Source organism: Amblyomma mixtum, chromosome 6, assembly GCF_055824585.1.
Source record: "Amblyomma mixtum isolate Tamu chromosome 6, ASM5582458v1, whole genome shotgun sequence".
NCBI lineage: Eukaryota > Metazoa > Arthropoda > Arachnida > Ixodida > Ixodidae > Amblyomma > Amblyomma mixtum.
The window spans coordinates 64,892,503-64,914,662 of record NC_143017.1 but is presented as its reverse complement, the minus strand read 5'-3'; the positions used below and the strand labels follow the sequence as shown (position 1 = coordinate 64,914,662).

The window sequence follows — 22,160 nt, the reverse complement described above, 5'->3', positions numbered from 1 at the left end:
CTAATTCATTCTCTCCGAAGGAAAATAATTCAATGAAAAATTTTCCTTAAGCCAAAGATGTAGATAAAACGCACACGGGAAAAGCTCTTGAGCCATAATTTATAGCATGATTAGCGCCTTTTGCCTTTTGCTAGAACCGGATCTGTCTTGATGGTGTGCAGAACAGTTTTTTAATTACTATATCCACTTTTGAAATACGCGGCGGTGAATAAACTCGTTTTATGTCATCGCTAACAAAGTTTGCTTAGCTTTCAATTATGCCAGTTTAGGAACTACGAATAAACTTTGTAAAAATGGCGACAAAAAGCATGCCTGAAACTTTTTAGCGCACAAAATACAAGCGAATGGGAGCTGTGTTAATACCAAGCTCGTTACCGTACAAAAAATATTGAGGAAATTGTGATTTATGAGTGCAGAAAAGGAAAGTCAGAACTGAGTCCTTTGCTTTTTTTTAGTACTCTTTTTCATATCTATCGTTTGACTGACTGCGTTCGTCGCGCCCTCTGTGCTCTCCACTCCGTATTTCGATCATTAAGAAGGCTACGTTTGTGCTCCGTCTGAATACTTTTATCGGGTGCCATATGTCTTCCTTAAAGAGGCGAATAGAATCTTCAGGTCCAAGTATCTTTCAGCAAAACGTTTTCCACGGGGGACCAATTAGCTCTTCGTCCTGTTCGAAATGTCTCAAAGTGGAACGTGCGTAAGCGAACCATTTCTGTCTCGCGGATACGGCCTACATTTGAAATTTAGTTTTCCAGGAAGCAAACTTGGAGTGCTATTCATACTAATTATTCACCGCGGCAGTTTCCCTGGGAGATATCGGGGAAGTTTAAAACTGTTCTGACTTTCTTGCCAGAACAGTCTACTCTGTGCCGCTCAATCTGATGTCTTTCAAACTGCTGCGGCGCCTTTTTTCGAGTTTGGAGGCCTCTCTCATATCCTATATCACTGCTTTAAAGTGGTTTACATTTCTTTTCCTTTTGCGAATTAGCTTCATCTGAAGCAAAACTTTTTCGCTGAACTTTCATCTATAAACCCAGCTGTTAGCCTTCAGATATCAGTCCTGCTTGCGTGCTTGTCATCGTTATTTGACGCCCATCGCATTGCATGTTGTAATAAAAAAAGATGGTGATTACATGCATACAGCGCTACCTGCAGACTTGTCGGCTGTCTGTATAAACCACTGAATCCTACCGTGTTCTCTAAATTATCATGCTAAAACAATGCTTAGCCATGCTGACGAAGCAGTAAAATGACCGAATAACCTAAGTGTACATGGTGTACATGCTCTAACCTTTATGACGGAGAGAACTCTTTGAATGAACACTCTGGGACACTCAGCACTCTCACTGGCGTGAGTGATTTTATTTGATGTCCTTCGTTTATTGCGGTCGAAAGGCTAAGCTGAAATAAAAGTTTCTTGCTTAACTCAATAGGGTAAATTTGCGGGTGACTAAATGTCCACAAGTGTCCATAGTAACTAAAGAAAAATATCCGACGTGCTTTGCTCAAAGACTTTCGTGGCTCCATCCCACATTGCTTCTTTCTCTTTCGTCGTCAGTGTAATCTGGAAGTTCACCAGCAGATCTAATCAATTAGGAAACTGTTGAAGTGGGCAGAAACTCAGGACTCCTCCGTATAGGGAAGCACAGTTATCCTGGTGACGGCGAGTAACATGCACCATCAGCCGTCAACACGTGAAATGAGCGGCCACTGCTGCGCCAGACATTGCAAAAGAAATTCCGCCTGCAATCACCTGGGTCGTCAAGAGCAGCAAGAACGGCGTCATGAAGGCCGTTATCGAAATAACCTTTGAGGTTTAAGTTTGAAGTTTTTGTCGCGTGGGAGAAGAATGGTATTACTTGTTTCCTTAATCTGTCATTGGATCGCACGTTGTTCAGCTCCGGAGACATACAGGAGGAAAAAAATTGTAACCTAGTCTCATTTCAAACAGCTGGCCTTTTTTGCGCTAGTTCTCATCAGACGCCCACATATGCCAAGAAGAAGTAAGGCCTAGCTGTCGAAGACGTCACATGGAGAGACAAGTTCTGACAAAGAGGTTTAAAACACCTAAAAGTAAAAAAGTATTAATAACGGCCGTAAGAAAATGATACCAGCTGAGTAAGGAAGCGCAAAATAATGAAGCGGGTTACTTGATAAAACGAGATGCGTGAAGGCTAAAAAAGTGTTTAGCGACTGTTCACTGAAAGAATGTTCACATCGCGGAACACTCGTGGTTATGGTGTTTGCATGTGGGTTAAGCTGCACATGACAACTTGCGAAAGGAAGAATATCACTGTAAAAAATCCTTCCGCTTTCATGTTATGAAATAAAAAATAATTCTTAGCCAGCTGTACCGCAGCTAGAAGCCTAAATGTTTTGCTCAGTTTTTCATTATTTCTACTGGCTAGTTCAGCTCGCGAGAATCAAGAAGTATGTTCAATAATCAGGGTTTTGTTAGGTTTGATGAGTTTTTGATTGTTACCTTTTACTGCATCTAAAAAAAAAGTTAGCTGAAAGTAAATTACAGATGGGAAATCGTAGGGCACCGCCTAGTATATTCTTCACATTGCGTCTGGGATATGAGTTTGGGCACAATACAGGCGTGACGTACAAAACCAACTTCTAGCTACCGTTTAGGATCGAACATGACATTCTTTTAGCTTTCAAGCGAAAGCGTAGGCAAGACGACTGCGTTGCTGTTTATGTGTAGTGCTATATCTGAAACTTGGGATCTATTCTACCGATTTTGGCGCAGGTTTTAGTGAAACTTCTAAACGCTTTCCAACTAGCCTAAGTTTCCGCCTTAACATGTAGGTCGCTCCGCCTTGATGCACGTGAAGCTGGTTTAAGACAAATAAGAAATGTATCCTACTTAAGAAGTATTCCTGAAATGTCTCAAAAAAGAGAAGTGAGAAACCGCGTATCTCAAACGGATCTTACGTTTCGTAAAAGAGAGCGCATTATTGTTGTTATCTTTACTTTCAGTTCGTATTAGTTCGTGTTTACCACCACAAACAGATCCTGCTAATATAGCTTATCAGAATCCACAGCAGTCTTTCGCTGATTTAGGTGCCCTGGTTGCAGGCGTCAAATGAGTGCGGTTAGATGGGAATTATTTTCCCGCGGTCTGATGATGGAGTGAACGGCATAATCAAAATTAAAAAAAAACAAGTCAACGTTGCTTAATATTAGTTGTGTTAACACGTTTTGGCGGGCTAGTTAAACATCTTGAATAAACAGCGCGAACGAAGACGAGCACGAAACACAAGAAAACGGACGACACGGCGCTGTCGTTGTCGTCCGTTTTCTTGTCTTTTGTGCTCGTCTTCGTTCGCGCTGTTTATTCAAGAAAAAAAATAATATTAGTTGTGAATTCTGGACAGAATTCAGATCCTTCCTTCGACAAGTAATATCGCTTCTACGACGGAGAAAGGGAATACAGAATGACCAGCGTATATTAGACAAGAACTAGTTTCATTGAAAGAATGATTCTTGCAACTTTCTGAGAGAAGATAAGACAGACTTAAGTGGAGGAATTTCTATCGATATCTTTGAAGTACCCTTTTTTTTCTGTAATTACGGTTTGGTGAGAATATTCCAGTTCATTTTCATCTTAGTTGCATAAAAACGGATCTTACATTCCTAGTGGACTTCATGAATCCTCATTCATGTATTCTGGAGGCCCATAACTTTTGTGGGCTTTTAGGTACTAATGCAGCACAATAATATATTTTATAAATGCTTAAATCGTCTAATTTTGCCTCCATTTTATTAAAAGATATAGCATCTCATACTCGCAGCCACAGAGAACGGTATGTGGTATTTTTAAGTATCTCAATGACACCATATTGCGTCATGCAACTAACTCAGTTCAAGTAGTCTGTCATTCGAATGAAACTGATATCAGTTGGTAAAACTAGGAAAACCAATTATTCGGTCCGAAAAACTGCGGCATCGGCATCTGTTACAAGCGTGTCAGCTTTGAAAATCCAAGCACCTCTCCATTTGCGTAAATATATATATATGTAAAAAAAAAATCACATTCCTCGATGTCAGAAGATTTGGGCCCCGCGGTTCACGCATAAAGGAGCAAAGCAGACCGCCTTCCGACTGGATAATCTCATTGAAATCCCGGCACAAGCCTTGACGATGTCGCCCATTAAAAAAACGCACAGCCTCACAGGCGAGTGCTCTTTCAATAAAACTGAAGTGTCTTCAGTCTAGAAAATTTAGTTTCTTTTTTTTTACAGCTGCCTCTGCGCCTTGAACGTCGATAACAAAAAACGTCGCTTCGAAAACTTTAATCACTTTCTGGCTTCTGTAAAAGCTGCTCTAAAAGGCTCCCTTATAAGCGCATTAAAGTCCGCATAAAAAAGAGGTAGGCTGCCGGCGTAGATTTCATTCGTTCGTGTCTGCGTCTCCAGCTTTCGTTGCTCAAACCTTTAGAGCGCATCGATGATTTTCCTAAACAAGGAAGCATTCAGGAACATTATTAGTGATTTTTTAGACAAAAATATGCGGAAGAAAGACATGCTTTTTTAGCGCCTCTTATGCGTTTGAGTTAATTGACGTAGTCAGTCTCCCACGCAGCGACAATTTCAGTGCACTAATTCAGCCAGCATCTAAAGCCATCTGCTACGCCATATGTTGCACAGCAACATTTGTACTGGAAAACAAAATTGTAACAGCAAACAATACCATTGGCATGGGTGAACAACTAAAAAGCAAAGAATTTTACCTGTCCTGTTTGTACATGGACGGGTGAAGTTTCGACACCCTTCGCAATATTTCACGTAGCTAGCAGGAACTCCCGGAAACGCCTCTACATGCGTGCTTCGGGCCCAAAGGCTCTCGCAATGCAGTTTACCCTCTACCCAAGGCGCATCTGCTGTCAGATACCAGAACGAGCAACTCCCTCCCACACAACGCGGCGAAGGGCGAAGACAAAGGAAGAAACCAAGCGATAGAGCTGAGCCAAGGAAAACACCGCTGGAAGTCATTTGGAGCCAGGCCGTCAGCCAGCCATGTGGTCACTCCCGGAGCAGAAATGGCTGCCGAACCGGCCGTATCCTCATCTAAGTGCCGAAGGGAAGAGAGAGAGAGGAAAAAAAACGAAGTTTCGCCATCAGGCCCAAGCTGGGCCTTCGGGGTATTTGTTGCCTCCTGGGACTCTCTGGGGCGTCAGGTAACGTAATGAAAGCAGGAGGGCCATGGGTACGGCTGTCGGAATGCCACCATACTCCCTCGGTATAGAAAAAAGGTTTCCGTTTCCTTTGCCCGTCGTAAGTGCAATTTGGAAGGTGCAACGAACAGCGTACGTCCACAGAGTGTTTTGGCGCGTAAGCCTCGAGAGAAAAAAAGTCACGTCTGAAGGGTGTCTTACCGCCTTGGACTTCTGCTGCGGTCTGCTTCGCACGTGCGATTGTGCTTTGCGGGGACGTGTTTCGGCTGACAAAAGAACATAAATGTAACTGTGAGCAAACGGGATAAAACTGAGGAGAGAACAAAACAGAAACTCTCAAATTCGGTTCGATGGGAACAAAACTCCCAATAAAAAATCGCCTGCGTGTCAACAGATGATATCCAGCCTTGCAATGTTGGACCGACTTCTCCTGAGGATTCGCTCTACTCTTGCAACTCATTGGTGCTGTGCACCTGGAAGGTTACGTTCTCGCTTATATGGAGTGACATTAACGACCGCACGTTTTCGCACAGACGCTCTTAGGACAATTCGAGCTCACCTGCGCCCCTTACCAAGCGCCGCACCCGTGACATGTCGAACGTTTTTCGTCAGCATCATTCTTTGAAATTTCATAATAGCGAGAAGCAAGCTCAACATCAATAAAGGTAGCTATAAAGCTACCTGTTATCCGTTTTGGAAGGCACACTTTCTGGTTCTATGATCTTCGTAAGAAATGCTATCAGAAGTGTGCGATTCTCTATATTTCAGATAAAGCGAACGGTTTTTGTCTCTTGTCCCATTCTAGCTTGTCCCATTGTCCCATTCTAGCATTTCGCACCATCAGCGAAATTTTTTCATTATGAAAAGAACCATTATTGCTTTCGATGTGTCGAGAACAAGAAATGTTCTTCCACTCAGAGCTAAATTTTTCTTAAAGCACTGCTTTTCACAGTTTTACATATTCGACAGTGACGCCACACGTTTTTAACTGATTGGTGGCACAAAAGGGGTCTGTAGAGCTACTCTTCACTCCACAGAGTAGTAAAGAGTCCAAGGCAACTAGGAGAATGCTTTTTAGCCATCTGTGTGTATGCGTGTGTTGCCCTAGAAACAGATAAATACATATTCAATTCACAATAAACAAATTTTCACGCTTAAGAGAAGAGGATCGTACACTTTATTCGAGACATGCTCCACACCACACACTGAAAATACTACGCCTTCTCGTATCCGTCAGTTACAAGTGGTAGTGCATGAAAAAAAAAAAGGGGAGAACAAAGCTGCCGTACTTGTGCTCCTGCACACATAAGCAGCGGTGTTAAGAGAGCGCATGGTGGGCAGTGATGCACTTCGACTGGCGTATGTTTTTTTGCCATGCCTTATTTCAGCATGACTTGTAATTTCCGCACAGATAGCAAAATCAGGAACGCTTCTCAGTATCTTACGTAGTTTCCTAGAAAAGTGCTATTTTTCGCAAAAGAAAAAAAATTCCACATGCGTTGCAAGAAAAGAGAGAGAGAGAGAGGGAAAGGCAGGGATGTTAACCAGAAAGGATTCCGGTTGGCTACCCTGCACAGGGGAAGGGAATGAGGGGAATTAAAGAGGAAAGAGAGAAGTGAAGGGAAATAATCACAGTCTGTCACTCAAGGCAGTCTCTCTCAAAAAAAAGCCACTCACTAACTCTCCCTTTGCGGTGAAACTAGAAGATTGGCTGTGACGATGGAGAATCGACGCAACCAAAAAAAAAAAAACGGCTTCAGGGGAGTAGAAAACTTCTTTGGGCTAGTCGCACGTTCCAAGTTTTGCAATACCAACAGCGGCGAGTCCGTTATTTTCGTTCGCGAATATTTTTGCTTGCTCTCATCCAAGGCTAGAGAACAGACGCTCGAAGGGGCCTTCTATCTTGCTCGGAGACTTCCTCACGCATGAAAGACGTCGCGACAGAACATCGCACATAGCTCTCGCTATGATGAATGAAGTAGCCTATGCACAGCTTTTTCTAAGACGTTCGATAGTTCACGCGCTACCGAAGTTTCCTTATCTAGAAGCAATCAATCGGACATAAATCACTCTTCTCAATGGTGTCAATGCTTTGCTTTTTCTACGGCTTCAACTTTATCCTCGTTTGCACTCCCAGCAGCGCTTCTTTTCTGCATATACTTTCACCCTGAACTCTAGGAACAACGAATGCTTTCCAGAGGGTACTGTAACGCTACTTCGTGAAACGCATAAAAAATTCTAAGCGGATAAAATATCTCCTGTACCACTCCCTCGCTGCAGTAACAAAGACACTCACTTTCCCACTTCTCGATGCACACTGGGCAGACATCCACGAGAGCTAGAAATTTTCCAGTCCATCCAAAAGGCCCAGAAGTGTACGACGGCTCCACGTGAGTTTTTTTTTTTCCGTCAGCAAACCCAGATGGCCGTCTGTCATCATCTACCGCTCCTGCGATATTTTCTGGCTGCACCAAATCAAGTAAAAAAATTTTAGTTCACAGGAGCGCAGGTAGAACATTGACTATAGCGCCTGCTATTAGGCCCACGTGTCTCTTCTGGTTCGCACTCGCCTAGGCAACATTGTCTTGTACCTGGCGAACGCTGTATATTCCAGTTACAGAATCCTACAGCACCAGCACCGTTTGAATCGAATAAATTTACTCATACACGACAGCTACAAGAAGGAACAGCACCACAAAACCATTAGTCGACACCTGCCTTATTTAACGTCGCATGCTGGCGGGCTTTACCAGGAGTAAGGGGCACCACTGTCTGCGTCAGCGTAGTCGCCACATCTTAACAGCAGTTCGAAGGTTTAAGTGCAGAAGTCATTTTATATGCGTTTTTTATTTCAATCTCTCTTTTACTGCTTTTTAGTTTACCCAACTTTTACCTTGGCAAAGCCTCGCTGACATTCCCTAATTCCACTCCTCCTTCCTAACCAAATAAGGGGGCCAACATGCCTACCTTTCAGTTCAGGCTGCGTGAAGTATGTAATTGAAAAAGAGGTCCCGTTTACTAAGGCTGTGTATATTAAACTATACCGCTCCGCGGTGGACAATGCGGTCTGTTGCGTCAGCGAAAACATTTACCGCCCCGACGCAGTTTGGGGAATTCTCTGTTACAGGACATTGTGCGGTCGGTTGGATGTGCTCTGCGGGCTCCAGCGTTGCTGGTCTCGTTTTTCACGCGTCTAGACTCCTTCATTCCGCGAAAATGAGCCGGAAAGGGGGTTTAATATTAAATTCCCTCAAAGCACATTTTCCGGCATGCGGAAACGCTGTGGGTGTCGCTTGGTGCCCGCCGATGCTGGTGCTGGAACTGCGCAACAGCGGTAGAGGATGGCCACAGGGCATTGTTGACCTTTCAGAATAATGCAGTAGGTCGCTGATCGCTTGCTTTTATGCAGGCTCAAGATCCCTTTTTCGCAAAAAAAAAGAGGATGGGTGACTGCCTCAACCTTCATGGAGGCTGAAAAGTTTCATAAGTTCATATTGCTAAAATAGGAACCGAGAAAGAAAAACTAGGCATGAGCATTCCTGAGTGCGTTGTACTCTTTGTAAACTCGAAAGATTAAAAAAAAAAAAGAAACATCTATGCCATGCTTACGCCAAATCCATAGTTACTACTGGTGCTGTTTAAAATGTGTTGCTGCATATAACAAGACGAAGTCAACAGTCAGCGTTGCACTGCGTGGCACGAAGTTTCCATCACGCGATGCGGTGATCAAAATTGTAGTCTGAACAGATTAAGGAAGATAAAAAAACACCAGCGGTTGATGAATGAAACACCATTTTCGGCAGATTAGTTGAAGTGGGACGATGTGTCGCTGTGTTCACATTTTGTCACTCTGTCATTTATGCTAAGAAAGTTTGCTGAAAGAACACTTCTAAAGCGGGGTAATCCATTGGTCAATCTTCATGACACATAATTCCGCAGTGAATATGCAGGGAAGGATTTCATAAATTTAATAATGTTCCCTCTCTCTCGCTCTTAGAGGAAGAAAACGTAGAAGAAGACGGCACACTGTTACATGAGGAGGTGAGGTTGATAAATTTTGGAAAGGGGGTCAATGATGTAGCTCTTGTATTGCAGTAAAACCAAACAGTCTGATGATGATAGCAGGTAATTTTATGCAACAATTGTTTGCAGAAGAAAACAAACACACATGATATTTTTTTCGATATACAATAAATACATTGCTCTCTGAAATGCAGGCTGCAGTTGTTAGGCGAGGATTGATTTAAGAGAACATATACCGCCGGTGAAACGGTTCCACGTATGACGAAAGTGCTGCGGCAGGGTATTTACAGTTTTACAGTTTTGCTCTCTGTATGCCATGCTGAAGTCATTCTTTTCTTCGTCTCTGTAGGAGGTTTGTCTGGAAGTTTTATTCATAGTTTACCTCCTAAAATACTAATTTCTACTGCTCATTTCGCATGTGCTTAATATAGTTGCATGCTTTCCTGGTCGTAGAAAAATGTAGTCGAAGCATATTCGCGTTCGCGGGGAGTGGGTGTGGTTACTACTGGACATAAAGGACGAGATTAGCACCATAAAAAACTCGAGCAGAGCTAGTAGCTGGTAATCACATACTTCTCCTTTCTTTCACCACCGCAACAGGAACACCAATTTTTGTAAGATCATGAGACGACTGCCAAAAGCTATACACTGCAACCCTGCTTATACATTGGGTCCCATAGTCTTAAATCGGCCAACCCTTATAAATCACGTATCTATCACATTAAACCACCGTCAACATTCACCTCTGGCTGGACGTAAAAACGCCACTGTGATGCCTCGTCTACCATGACATCGGGTGGTAGTGCGGTGGAGTTAGTAACCATTTTGCGGCTGTCTAGCTGAAATAAGATAAAAAGATTCACTTTGGCGGTTACACCAGCTGAGAAAAGAAAACCATTCCGAGATGCTACGATTTCAATGTTTCATAGTTGAGAGCACTAACTGCCGAAGCAAATTTTTTTATTTTTTTTGCTAAATAGAGAAATCTTGCCGTACTACCAGCACAATAACTGTTCTTTAATATTTCTTCACGATAGAGTAAGTCGAAGCTCGTGATGAGAAAATCTAATACAAGGTTAAAATTTAATCTTTGCATTCACTAAAATTCAGCCACTGTGCTAAATAAAAAATCTGTTGACGAGTTGCCACAAGGATCTCTTATTCCACATTTGGACAAAAATATTCTTAACTTGTCACATGGCTGTTCATATGAAGGATTTGTGATTATCTTTTAACGCGCGCTATCATAGCATGTACGCCACGGGTATATGCTCTTATTCTGCGCATTTTTATCGTATATTTAACAAAGCTGCTGCTAGTATATTCTTTGCTATCCTTAGTTTCTCTGCGTTCTGCTCACTTCTTATATTACCAGCAAAACTCTGAAATATATTTCATGTAATGAAGATGAAAGAAATTCGCAAAGCAATCAGCAATACTCTATAAAATGACATGCACTCAGGAAGGGAAAAGAGGGGCCCGTTATGATATACATGAAGCAAACCAGCAGTCACCGAAACCAAGGAGCATAGGGGATGTTTTGTATTAATTTGTCATGTTAATCAATGAAATATTATTAGAGTAATTATTTGATGATAATTGATTAAAGCAGGAGAAAAAACAATCCCATTCCGCTGCTCGGATCAGAAGCCATGACCTCCGAACTTGGCATCCGCTGCTCTACCAACTGAACTACGGCGACGACTGTTTTAATTTTCTGCTGTCGGGGATATTTAAGTGTAGTGCAACCGAAATTTGAGAGTGTTTATCAGCGCCGCTCTCGTCCATAGCGGTGGGTGCATGAAGGCTTGTATTACCGCGAGAATTTCGATGGTAATCAGAATAAAAATGTTTCACTGGCAGTGTTTCACTGGCACGTTTGTAACCTTTACTGATTTAATAAAATGATAGCGTTGGTAAGGTTAACACATTCACTAGGTCTGTGTGAGCGTGATAGGTGCAAGAACAAGAGATAGCAGTCACGGTTGTCTTAATAATAAGACAAAAATAGTGAATTTTTAACGCTTGGTGTTGTGATGCGCACTACAGTCTCAATCTTGAAAACCTTTGCAGAACCTAGGAAAGAGCAGTAAGCGTAGTTATTAAAATGTCCTTATACTAAGTTCTCGCATTCGATTGCAAAATTGGGCTGTCAAAGGGCACCCAAAGTCCCGTCAAGCTAATGCGTCAGGAATGACAAGCTTATGGCGGACACCCGTTTACGACTGTGTATTCGCGCCGCGCCGCTGCAAACTGTGAGTGCAGCGGACAGCTGCTGTGGCTGCACTAACTCTGCCATACCACGGTTAGAACACTTATTATATTTCAAAACGCTTATGATATTTCCCTGTCATGATTATACTGGCAGAGTGTTGGTTTGACGCTAACGCTGTTGGGCGGGCGATATCACACTAGCAGTATTTAAAGGCAAATCAAATTTTAGAAGCCCGACGTGGCTATATTGGCGATGACAGCGCAGCTCGCGCGCTTCCCTACCGCCCTCCCATTTGGTAGCTGCGCAGTGCAGGTAGCAATAGTGAACGTACGTGGCTGTAAGCTCGACTTTTCCTGAGGCATTAACTTTGTAACTGCTTTTTAAGCATGGCAGCCATCAACAGATTGCGGAGAGGAAGAAACGGCTTCGAGGGAAAAATGTTCGTAGCTTTTTAAACGCATCTGATATAGGCGGGAATGAAATAATCAGATAAACCTGACTTCGAGTGCGGCGTTTCCTCTACTCATAGCGCAGTTCAGTTGATTTAGTGTTCTTCTGAGCGAATTATTTAAAAAAGGGTATTCTTTTGCACTGAATAGCCCTCAAAGCTAATGGGACTAATTTAGAAGTATTCATTAACCAGAATGGCCGATATGTAATTGCAAGGATGCTTTTAGCTGCGTAATATAGTTGGTCTCCTCTAGGATTTAACTAGGTTAGGTTTAGGTTTTATGGGGTTTAACGTCCCAAAGCGACTAAGGCTATGAGAGACGCCGTAGTGGAGGGCTCCGGAAATTTCGACCACCTGGGGTTCTTTAACGTGCACTGACATCGCACAGTACACGGACCTCTAGAATTTCTCCTCCAAAGAAATTCTAGCCGTCGCGGCCGGGATCGAACCCGCGTCTTTAACTACAGTATCATTTGATGTCGGAAGTGACTGTTCTGGAGAGAATATCGTACACCCCAAGGAAAAGCAATTTGTAATGTTGCGGTGCGACTCTCGCAAGGTACGGAGCCTTTTCGTTTTAAAAGTCGTAGCGTGCTCCATTCACTGAAACTAAACGGACAAAAGCAGGCATTGATAAAAATATTAAAAGAGCTCTACACAAAATTAATCAAAACAAGGCAGCAATATAATGTGAGCTGCCGTCATTACATTTTCTTTCGTTGCTGGCGAAGGTGATAGGGAAACAAATTTTCGTTCTGCCAGTTTTACTACGGCCACACATCAGACCATTTGTATCAAGCTAATATACGCTTTGAAGTATAGAATGTACTTACATTGTTTAGAAGGCGTATGCAGGCTGGAATGCCTAAATTATCTTTTAAAAAAAAATGAGCTTTGTGGTCTCTGCCTAAACCCCCTTTTTTACACAAGATCAAGACCCCTAGATTTTCAACAAAGGCCACTTATCTGCATATCTACAGCACTATATGAGCATAAGTTAAAAGGGAAGGAAGAACCACATTTGACAGAGCATTTTTAATACAACGCTATGCAAAACATGCAAATAACGCGTTACTAAAACGTATTAATTTTTTATAGACTGTAGAAAGGCCAATACAATATCAACAAATTCCCTCGAATTGATTTTCTTTCACTCCAAGGTCAATTTCGCTGAGTCTATTTGTTAGCATGCGCAGTTCGATTCGAATTTCAGGCGACAACACTGCGATGAGCAATCGATTTTTCTCCACCATGAGAATACCATGGACTAATATCGAGGTGCCCTGTAGAGGAGGGCCTGCGTTAATTTAAGTGATCCACGGTTCTAAAACGCACGCCCAATCCCAGTACATGGCATTCTCTATATCGCTCCTAAAGAAATGCGGCTGCTGCGGCCGGGAACGAACCCGCGAAGTCGTACTCATCATTCCAACACACCGCAAGTTTAGCCCTCACGGTGTGGCAGACAGCTATGTGCGGGAAAAGGCTGGCATCGCTCGATGCACCGCCTCATTTTACGAACGACGTTCTCACGTTCCCGCAGACCCTCTTCGCTCCACACTAGCGACAATCAGCGGCAGTCGCATTGCGTAAAAACACCAGAAAGAAACAAGAAACAAAACTTTGAGCTGCTAGCCCATCGCCTCAGATTCAGAGCCCTAAATTACTTCAATCTGCGGTATATGGCTGGATCCATTTCTTCGCTAGTTTTTTTTTGAGTCGTCTACAAAGTGCTCTCCTATACACTCGCTGTCCCAGATTTCTAGTTCTGCACAAAACTTGTCTGTGTAACCCCGAGGCGCACGCAGGGAATTTTTATGCTTTGTATGTTTGCCACTACGCTCGTTTGACGGGTGCAAGTCGTTGTCACTTTCTTCAAACCCAGGGAATGGAACTTCTTTCGAAGCACAGAACTTGGCGCAAAGCGAGCAGGTAGAAATAGAAGAAACATTGATAGCGAGGACTCGCGGAGTCGCAGCTGGTTCCCGCCGTCAGATAAGCTGCGGGGTCTTCTTAGGACAGGTTGGAAAATTGGATCCGCAAATGAGTTCGTGCTATAGAGGGCATCGTAGCTGGCAGTTGTTACCTTCATGCGTCATATATTTTTCCTGCAGAGAATGTGAAGGATAAGAGTTCGAGACCTAGGAGCCGAGTTGACCGCAATGTAACGAGATATATCAATCAAGGAATTGTTATTTCAGGACATCAAGGCAAGAATGTATTGCATTGTTTCTTTTAGACGTTTGAAAAGTAAATGCAATAAATATATGTTCTCAGTATAAAAAAGTAACTGAAATTGCCGTCTCAAAAAATGGCGCTCAAACGTACTTCGTGTGAAACACTAGAAAAGAGAAAGTTATAGGAAAATGTTCTTTAATATCAACACATGATTGCTTTCCGCGTTCACTATAATATCCTCTTCGTCGTTTGCTGTTAGCAGCTTACTTCTATAGACATTTTCATTGACGCAGCTTTCGCAGTGCATCAAAAACAGCGGCACAAAATAAATGTCCACCAAGGGAGCCTTACCTCTTTTAGGAGCTTCTGTGGAACCATGCTTGAAATGAGCATACTTGAAGTGACGCTGTTCGACACGATCTGGAGTGTTTTATTCTGCTAGCGTGGCTTTATGCACAGCTATGAGGAAACACGCATAGTTTGTAAAACTTTGTCTCACTCGAAGGTGTCACCTACATGATTTTAAAGGCCTATCATCTCTCAACGCTTATGCCTACATTTTAAGAAGAGAAACGTTAAGTGATAAAGCGGCAAGACAAAAAGTGCAGATCTGTAAAAGAAAAACACACATTAAAAAGCACTAGGGAACTGTTGGGGGTCATTGCTTTGCCTGATAGCAGGCCTTAGATACTATAGATGAACGTCCACCTGTTACGTAAGCAAGACAAGGTGGCGCTGCTACCATAGCTAAAAAAAATATTAAAAAAGTTTTTTTTTTATTTTGCAGTGCGTCTAGGAAGGCTGTCGTTCGTTAACAGTTCTCTAGTAAAGTAAAGAAGAGCATGAAATATATGAGACATCATTTCGGAGCCAAAATTTTTTTGAAACAACACGATAAATGTGTTTTGCGTCGCCGGACATACCCGCCACAAAGCCTTGGTGCGCAATAAGCTGAGTGTTTTGCCGAACTAGAATAGAAACCGTGTGTGGTCGAACATGCTGCCATATGAGCTGCAATCTTCTCGCAAGTAGAGTCGCTCAAACTAGACAACCTAGACAGGTTCACAAGAAAGGCGACACTCAAATTACATCATAAACAATCCGAACCACGTAGCAGACTACGGCGCCACCAATATCATCTACCACCTCCGGCGTCCGAAAGCTCCCCCATGTTTCGAAACACGCTGTTGGTCTGTAAGCATACGTGGGAACATCGAGGGTGGGCCTGTACCGTGTAGTGAAACTTGTTTTTGCTTACGCTGGAACTGGTTTATGTGTTTAGTTTAGGTACTGTTTTGTGTGCATTGGCGTCGGTTAGCGTCGGTTAGCGTCGGCGGGTAGTTTGACGTTTGATCGTTGTTCCAGGCAGCGTGCAGCTTCAACTTTACAATGTTGTCTATTTTTGGCTGCCAGCCTTCCATTCTCATTCCTCCCGTAATTGCTTCCGTGCCAGCAGCTGCAGTGACACGACTTGTGTGACACGTGCAATGTTCGCCATGCTTGAGCATTAGGCGACACCGTGCGTTTTATTCAGGTGACAGACACGCGCAGTAATTCTCGCCGCCTTAGTGTCACTTTTTTTAACATAGTATGGCAACGTGTTTCGATTTGAACTAATCGCAGACCTCTGAGTGGCCTAGGTGACAGACGAGGCGAGAGCAGGGTATTGGATTTCGTTTTGTAGGTGGCTCTGGGGAAGCCCGGCGCTGTCGACAAGAATAACGCATTTGCCTTAGCGCGTGGAGTGGCTTGCAACATTCCCCCGACTTATTGGACACGTGTGAGATAGCATAGGAGTGACAGTCTTAATGCTCTGGAAGCGATGTGTGAGGGTTGTGGCAGTGACTAAGTATTCGACGTCGGTATAGCTTCGCCATGGAGAACCAATATTTTTCCGACGGATTTATCGCACTCACCGTCGTCCTGTTTCCCAATGGTACTGAAGTGAGCGGACTGACAGTATAAGCTTCTTGGTCAACTGCAAAAAAGCCGTTAGTGGGGGTTAGGATATCACACTTTATTTTGCATGCATTCTTGGTGAGGAAACCTAATAGGAAAGGAAGGGTTGTGATAGCTGAAGCATAAGAGAAGCTCTAAGAGGAAAAAAGAACGTGATGCGATAAAGGGTTTTGGAGAAGTTTCAGAGAGTTTCTTCTCTTGGCGAAGAAAAATGTCGTCGTGCTTAAAAGGCACAAATCCATTAAGGTGGTACGCAAGCGGCTTACTGTCGTCCGTCTTTTTCACTTCATAGGAAGCATGGCAGTGTCGGTGATTTGGACAAGTTGGACAAACTGCTCAGCAAATATGACAGGCGGGCGCTGCCGACAGGACACATGAGTAAGCCGGGATACATTTTTCGAGCGGCTTATTTGTACGTTACCGACAAGAGTTTCGTAATCTTGATCTTATTGACAAGTTTTTTTAATATTGTCTTTGCATTAGGCGGACCAACACAGGTGGCATGCGAAATCTACATAAGAAGCTTCGGCTCCATCAACCCGGCGACAATGGTAAGACGAAACTAATCTTGTCACTCTTCGTACCTTGAAATTCGTTGCTGCGCAGGCTAAAATACCGTAATAATGGTTACGAACGGGCGAGCAGGTCTTTGAAACAAAGTGCATGCACTCGAAAAGAGGGTAGATATGACAAACTATGACTTCCTTGATTTAACTGCTGTGTGTAATTTTATGGTTGCTCAATCCAGCCCAAGTCCTGGTTAACCTCAGTAACAGAAGCGAGGTAAATGGTACATTTTCAATGGAGTACTTGGGGTAGCCGATATGAGGCTAGCTTATGCAAAATCCTTAAATTAAGCCTTAAGCTTCAATTCACAAACCTTAAATTACAAGACCATTTAATAAGACCCGTTGGTAGTTAAACTACCAACTGGTCTTATTAAATGATCTTGTTAACTTTTCCTTTCTGCCTTTCCTTCTCCTCCTCCTCCTTGCAAAATTTTTAATCATCTTCTCAAGCTTTTTTTAAAGAAAGTTGGCAATGAAACCTTCACGTCTGAAACATTAGGTGCAGTTAAATCGACCATAAACGTAAGGTATTTCACTACACTGCACTGCACTGCACTGCACAGCCAGTAATGTCGCTTAAAGACTGCGATTTGTCTCCGAAGCTTAACTGCGCTTCGCTAACTGTTTAAATTACCCACAGGGATGGGAGCGCAGACACTTAAGGAGAGTCAAGGCACTGACGTCAGCTGGAGAGAACCTTTAACGACACGCCCCCTTTGGGAGCGCAGACATCCAGGTCAAGGAACGGGGCAATAACTGAAATAAACGAGCAGACGGTAGTGCATGGTCTAGAGAACACTGTCTTGCACAGGAAAGCGAGGAAGTTTGGAAACCTTTATTCTTAACTACTAGACGACGCACGAGCGCCTACGTTAGTGTCGTTACGCCGACAGCCATACCAGATACTTTATTAATTACTTAAACTAGAATCTATGACTTGCAGGCGCGCGTGTTTGGAATTTTGTACTGATGTTGGGCTCGAGTGGGTATAGGTTTTTATGGTTGGGAAACTTCTTGTGAAAATTTCCAGAGCAGGCAGAATAACAAAAGCTATTTGTAGTACATGCGTTGCGTTATGAATAAGAAACGAGCTACTGCTATGAGCTTTCCAGGAAGATAATCTACTTTGACTGCAATTCAAAAGAAAGCTGAGAAATTTATCTTGAGGCTGTCCTATCTGGTGACAGTTTTTAATGGTGCTCGAACGCAGTGCTCTATGTCACATTTGCCACTTAATTTCTTTATATTTGTACATTACTTCGACCACTAGTGGCACTGCCGGGGACATTAGGCAGTCAAGAGTACGTTGTCAGCTAGAACATAGCTAGAAACGTAAGAATTTGACTTCCGAACAACATGAAATTAACTAGCCCCGAGAAAAAAAAAAGAAAAGTTTCTACTCAAGTCATAGTTGCCTTCATGGCCACTGACTTCCCTGTTACTGCTTGAGGCAATACCCAGAGTACAAAATGAACCCTCTGTTTTAGTTGCTGGGGCCGCATAACGTATTCGGTAAACAGAAGTGAAGAAAATGTTAATTCACGCCAATTACCAAGTAGTTCCCGTTCAACGACAAGGAAATATTAGGTATAACTAAGATATACAAACGCCCCTGGCCAGGGTGCCGGAGGAACTTTGTGCGGCATGCCATGCATAGTGATCAGGCTGAGAGAGGCTAAAAGCATCCATTGCCTTTCAGGCACTTGATGCTACCACTTCTACGACGATTACGGCCTTGACTGATGGTGTTTGTTTCAAGGCTTTTACTGGGCTCCTATGTTTATCCTCGCCGGAGCTGTTACAGAAGTGGTCGAGAACACTAGTGTGTGGGGTGATGGGCAAGACTCTCATTATTCTAGTAATCATGTGTAGAGCTTTGCCGAGATAATAGAAACTCCGGTAAGCATCAGAGTTGGGGAGAGTGCTCTGTCTCTTGCTAGGTACTCTCGAACGGCTTGGTGGTTTGGTATTATTTTTGATGAATTATAGTCTTTTCCTTTAAAAAAAATCCCAGTCCTAGAACATAACAAATACCCTGAATGTGTCTCTAAAAGGCGGCTGTAAATACGACCTTCGTCACCTTTGTATAGAAAGCCTCCGGCTGCTGAATTAGATATGTAAATTCAGCAGGTCTTGACCTTTACATTATTTATGTTAACAAACGATTATTGCATATTTCCGCCTTACCTACTAGTCTGGCCAGGTATGCGTAATGAGTTGCTTTGTATGCTGGCTGTATGCGCAACAGGTGCAACTTTTTACCAGTATAACCACGCGATTTTCTTTTAGGTTATGCATAGCGTGGTGAAATAATTATGTACCGCATTGTGGATTCATAGTTAAAAATAAGTAGAAAAACATCTCGAGACTGTACAGACGAATAAGTGCTTAGCATTTATTCTTTCGTGGTCGCAGTTGCTTGAAAAGAAGAAAAAAAATCCTTCTTTGAGATGCGGAGGAACGCTTCAGGTAACGTTTGTTTTGTTAAAAAAATTAGGATGCATTTTTTTTTAGGATTACGAAGTGGACCTATACTTGCGACAACGATGGCATGACGACCGTTTTGAGATGAGTGGCATCAGCGGGCCTCTTGACCTCAACGACCCGAAACTAGTGCAACGGATATGGAAACCCGAGGTTTTTTTCGCCAACGCCAAGCACGCAGAGTTCCAGTACGTCACCGTACCCAACGTACTTGTGCGGATCAGTCCGTCAGGGGACATCCTCTACATGCTCAGGTAAGAAGAGGTTTGTCCTTTGTGCCACTGTTGAAAATTCTTTCGAAGATGTAAAGAAAAAACCGAACTGCAAAAGAAACGAAAAATATTTGGAACGCTCTGTACATCTTATTCATTATGAACACTAATTTTCTTGGATCGTTTCGATAAAAAAAAACGCAGCAAGAAGATGAAGGCTATTCGTTTCAGACGTCCTAGGCACCAGAGTTCCCGAGGCTGAAAGTTATGCCTATTACTGATTAATGACGGCTGCTGGCGCCGTCCGTACCGGCTCAACAAGAGCGGGAGCGCATTGGTCTGTGTTAAAACGCTACCACTATTTGCGTATCCCGCCTGGATCCCCTTCTTCCATAACGTTCCAGAAGAAAAACATTAAAGGAACAGAACAATGAGTTTTCTGTCAATGCATCATTGTGCCCTACCAAATGTCATTGCGCTGGCTAAAAGGGTTAATATCTGTATCTGCAAACACAGGGAGAAGCCTTGATTTGCACTGCATGAAATTTCCTATGAGGAACGTGTTCCAAAAAATCTGGTGTAATGAAACTCTAGTTTAACTGTAGGTATCATTATAATCAACATCCGGTCACTAATGAATACTTTTAACCGAGTCGAGTTGCACGTTTCATCGATAAATATGAAGTTCACTGCGGGGCTCTGAACACAATTTATAAATGCAAGCAAGCTAGCTTTACGCTTCCCGCGGCGGTGTTGGAGGCTCCATATATAAAGGAAACGCAAAAGAAATAAGTTTTAAAGTCTGTTGACAGCGCACACCAAGTTTTCGTGCTAAATATCAACACAGTTCATGTTATGTTTAGCATTTATCCGACAATAAAAGATACATGTTGTGAAAGAATGAAAGGGCGACACCTGACCCCACAAACACTGATGACATGGTTTGCCTTGCGGAGCCATCTTGCGTGCCGAGTGGCAGGTCGCTTCTAGCAGGCTGCTAACGAGAGATTCTTGTATTTTTACTGACTATACCTCACTTCAGATCGATAACAAGTACAGTATCTAAGCGCAGCCTTTGTCAGAAGTTTGCGGGCCACATGGTGTTGCACTGATGCCTCCCACAACTTTGGTAGAAAATCTGTGTAGGGTAAGGGGAAGTGTCATAATCAGCTTTAAACGTCTGTAGGGCTTTCAAGGTGGCGTAAGTGGCCCATTACATATCTGAAAAGGAAAGCATGCTGACCAAAGAATTTTGATCAAGGCTGGAGGTAAAAAAGTCCTTCCTTTGCGCAGTTTCCAACACGTCATTACTGACTGCGTTAAGAATAGGTTTGGTTTATGGGGTTTAACGTCCCAAAGCGAGTAAGGCTATGAGAGACGCCGTAGTGGAGGGCTCCGGAAATTTCGACCACCTGGGGTTCTTTAACGTGCACTGACATCGCACAGTACACGGGCCTCTAGAATTTCTCCTCCAAAGAAATTCCAGCCGCCGCGGCCGGGATCGAATTTCGGCCGCGGCGGCAGTTTTCTCGTAAAATGAATAGCTAATGCATTATTTACGGGGTGTCTTTGTCGAATGCGGCATTGCAGTTAGCAGCCTTGCGGGCTCCTGGGTTACACTGGCTTAAGTGAATGGTTGCCACACTTTCAATAAAAATTCTTCTACTTGGGCAATTGTAGACAGTCTCTGCAAGCTTAGTCCAGAGCTCAGCGATGATCGCGCTAGTTCACGCTATGGGAACCATACAGGTTGTGAAACGAGGCGGGCAGATCTCCCTTTAAAGAAGGGCAAGCTTTCTTTTGCCGTACAGCATTATCAGACCTACGGAGGCACCATTTGGTTCCTTCTTCGCGTTTGTGCGAAACAATTATACAAGGGCTATTTTTACAGCGCGGCAAGTTTGGGCGAGAATAATAATACTATACGGACACAGAAGATCAAGCTAACAGGATGAATAGCTTCTTCTTACTATATCCTATGAACTTCTTGGTTAAAGGCACCAGGTGGGACAAAACAGGAATACAAGCGATTGGGCGCACGATACTTGTCGTCCTGTCGACTTTCTTGGTGTTTTTCCTTGTGAGGGCCCTTTACTCACGATGCACTGGAGCCAAGCTACCCACCAAGACCCCTTAGAACTGCTTTGGTGTTCAAATAGTGGCGTGGTTTTTTTATTATTATGTTTCAGCGCCGGATATCGCTCGCCGTCCGTCTGAAGGCAGCCTAGCAGCGTCTGTTATAATAAAGGCTGCCTCTCTCACCTCGGACTGAACCTGCTTGTTGCCTTCGATGCCAAGCCGTGTGGGCAGCTTGTAAACTGTCGCGCAGATGTAGACCTTTACTCGAAGTTCGGGAAACGTGCCCAGCGTATTGCCGACTTTTCCCGGATATAGGTTGACAGGGTTCCCGCTCGATGTTTGCACGTTTCGTATGCGTGGGGTGAAGCCGGGTAGGCACGGAGCTCCGGTTTGGCACCCACTTTCGATGCGAACGTATGACGTGCTCTCCGGGATGCTCCAATGAAGGCCTTGAGCTGTGCCTGTGTTGACGCGACACTTTCAAGCGCAGCAGTGCTCACATTGAGATGTGCGGCGTCAACCCATGACTGTGGCCAGGACGTGCGGTGAAATTTTCCCCAGTGCTGTCTTTTGCTCTCGTTCTTTGGCAGAGTGCAGTTGTGTCTTTTGACGGAAGCCTTACCAGTACTCAGTTCCTTATTCACTGAAGCGAGACGCGTAGAATCGGTGTCCTATCCACCAACGAGGTCGTGTGGTCTTAAAGAACGCAAGGAAGGGCAGGACGAGGGAAAGAGTGAGGGTGGAGCTGATGATTTTCTTGGGGTGTCCGATGCGGAACGCATAAAGGAGCTGGCGGCACACATCA

General features: G+C 43.6%; 1 protein-coding gene across 1 annotated transcript in view; it reads left to right on the top strand.

The window, feature by feature from the left end:
- LOC149339246 (glycine receptor subunit alpha-2-like) overlaps window positions 1-22,160 on the top strand; it is a 68,555-nt gene that overhangs the window by 29,905 nt on the left and 16,490 nt on the right. The window contains exons 2-4 of the mRNA XM_089550434.1: window positions 16,304-16,389; window positions 16,495-16,562; window positions 19,095-19,318. Coding sequence (XP_089406560.1) covers window positions 16,304-16,389; window positions 16,495-16,562; window positions 19,095-19,318 — 378 coding nt within the window. The remainder of the gene's footprint in view (window positions 1-16,303; window positions 16,390-16,494; window positions 16,563-19,094; window positions 19,319-22,160) is intronic.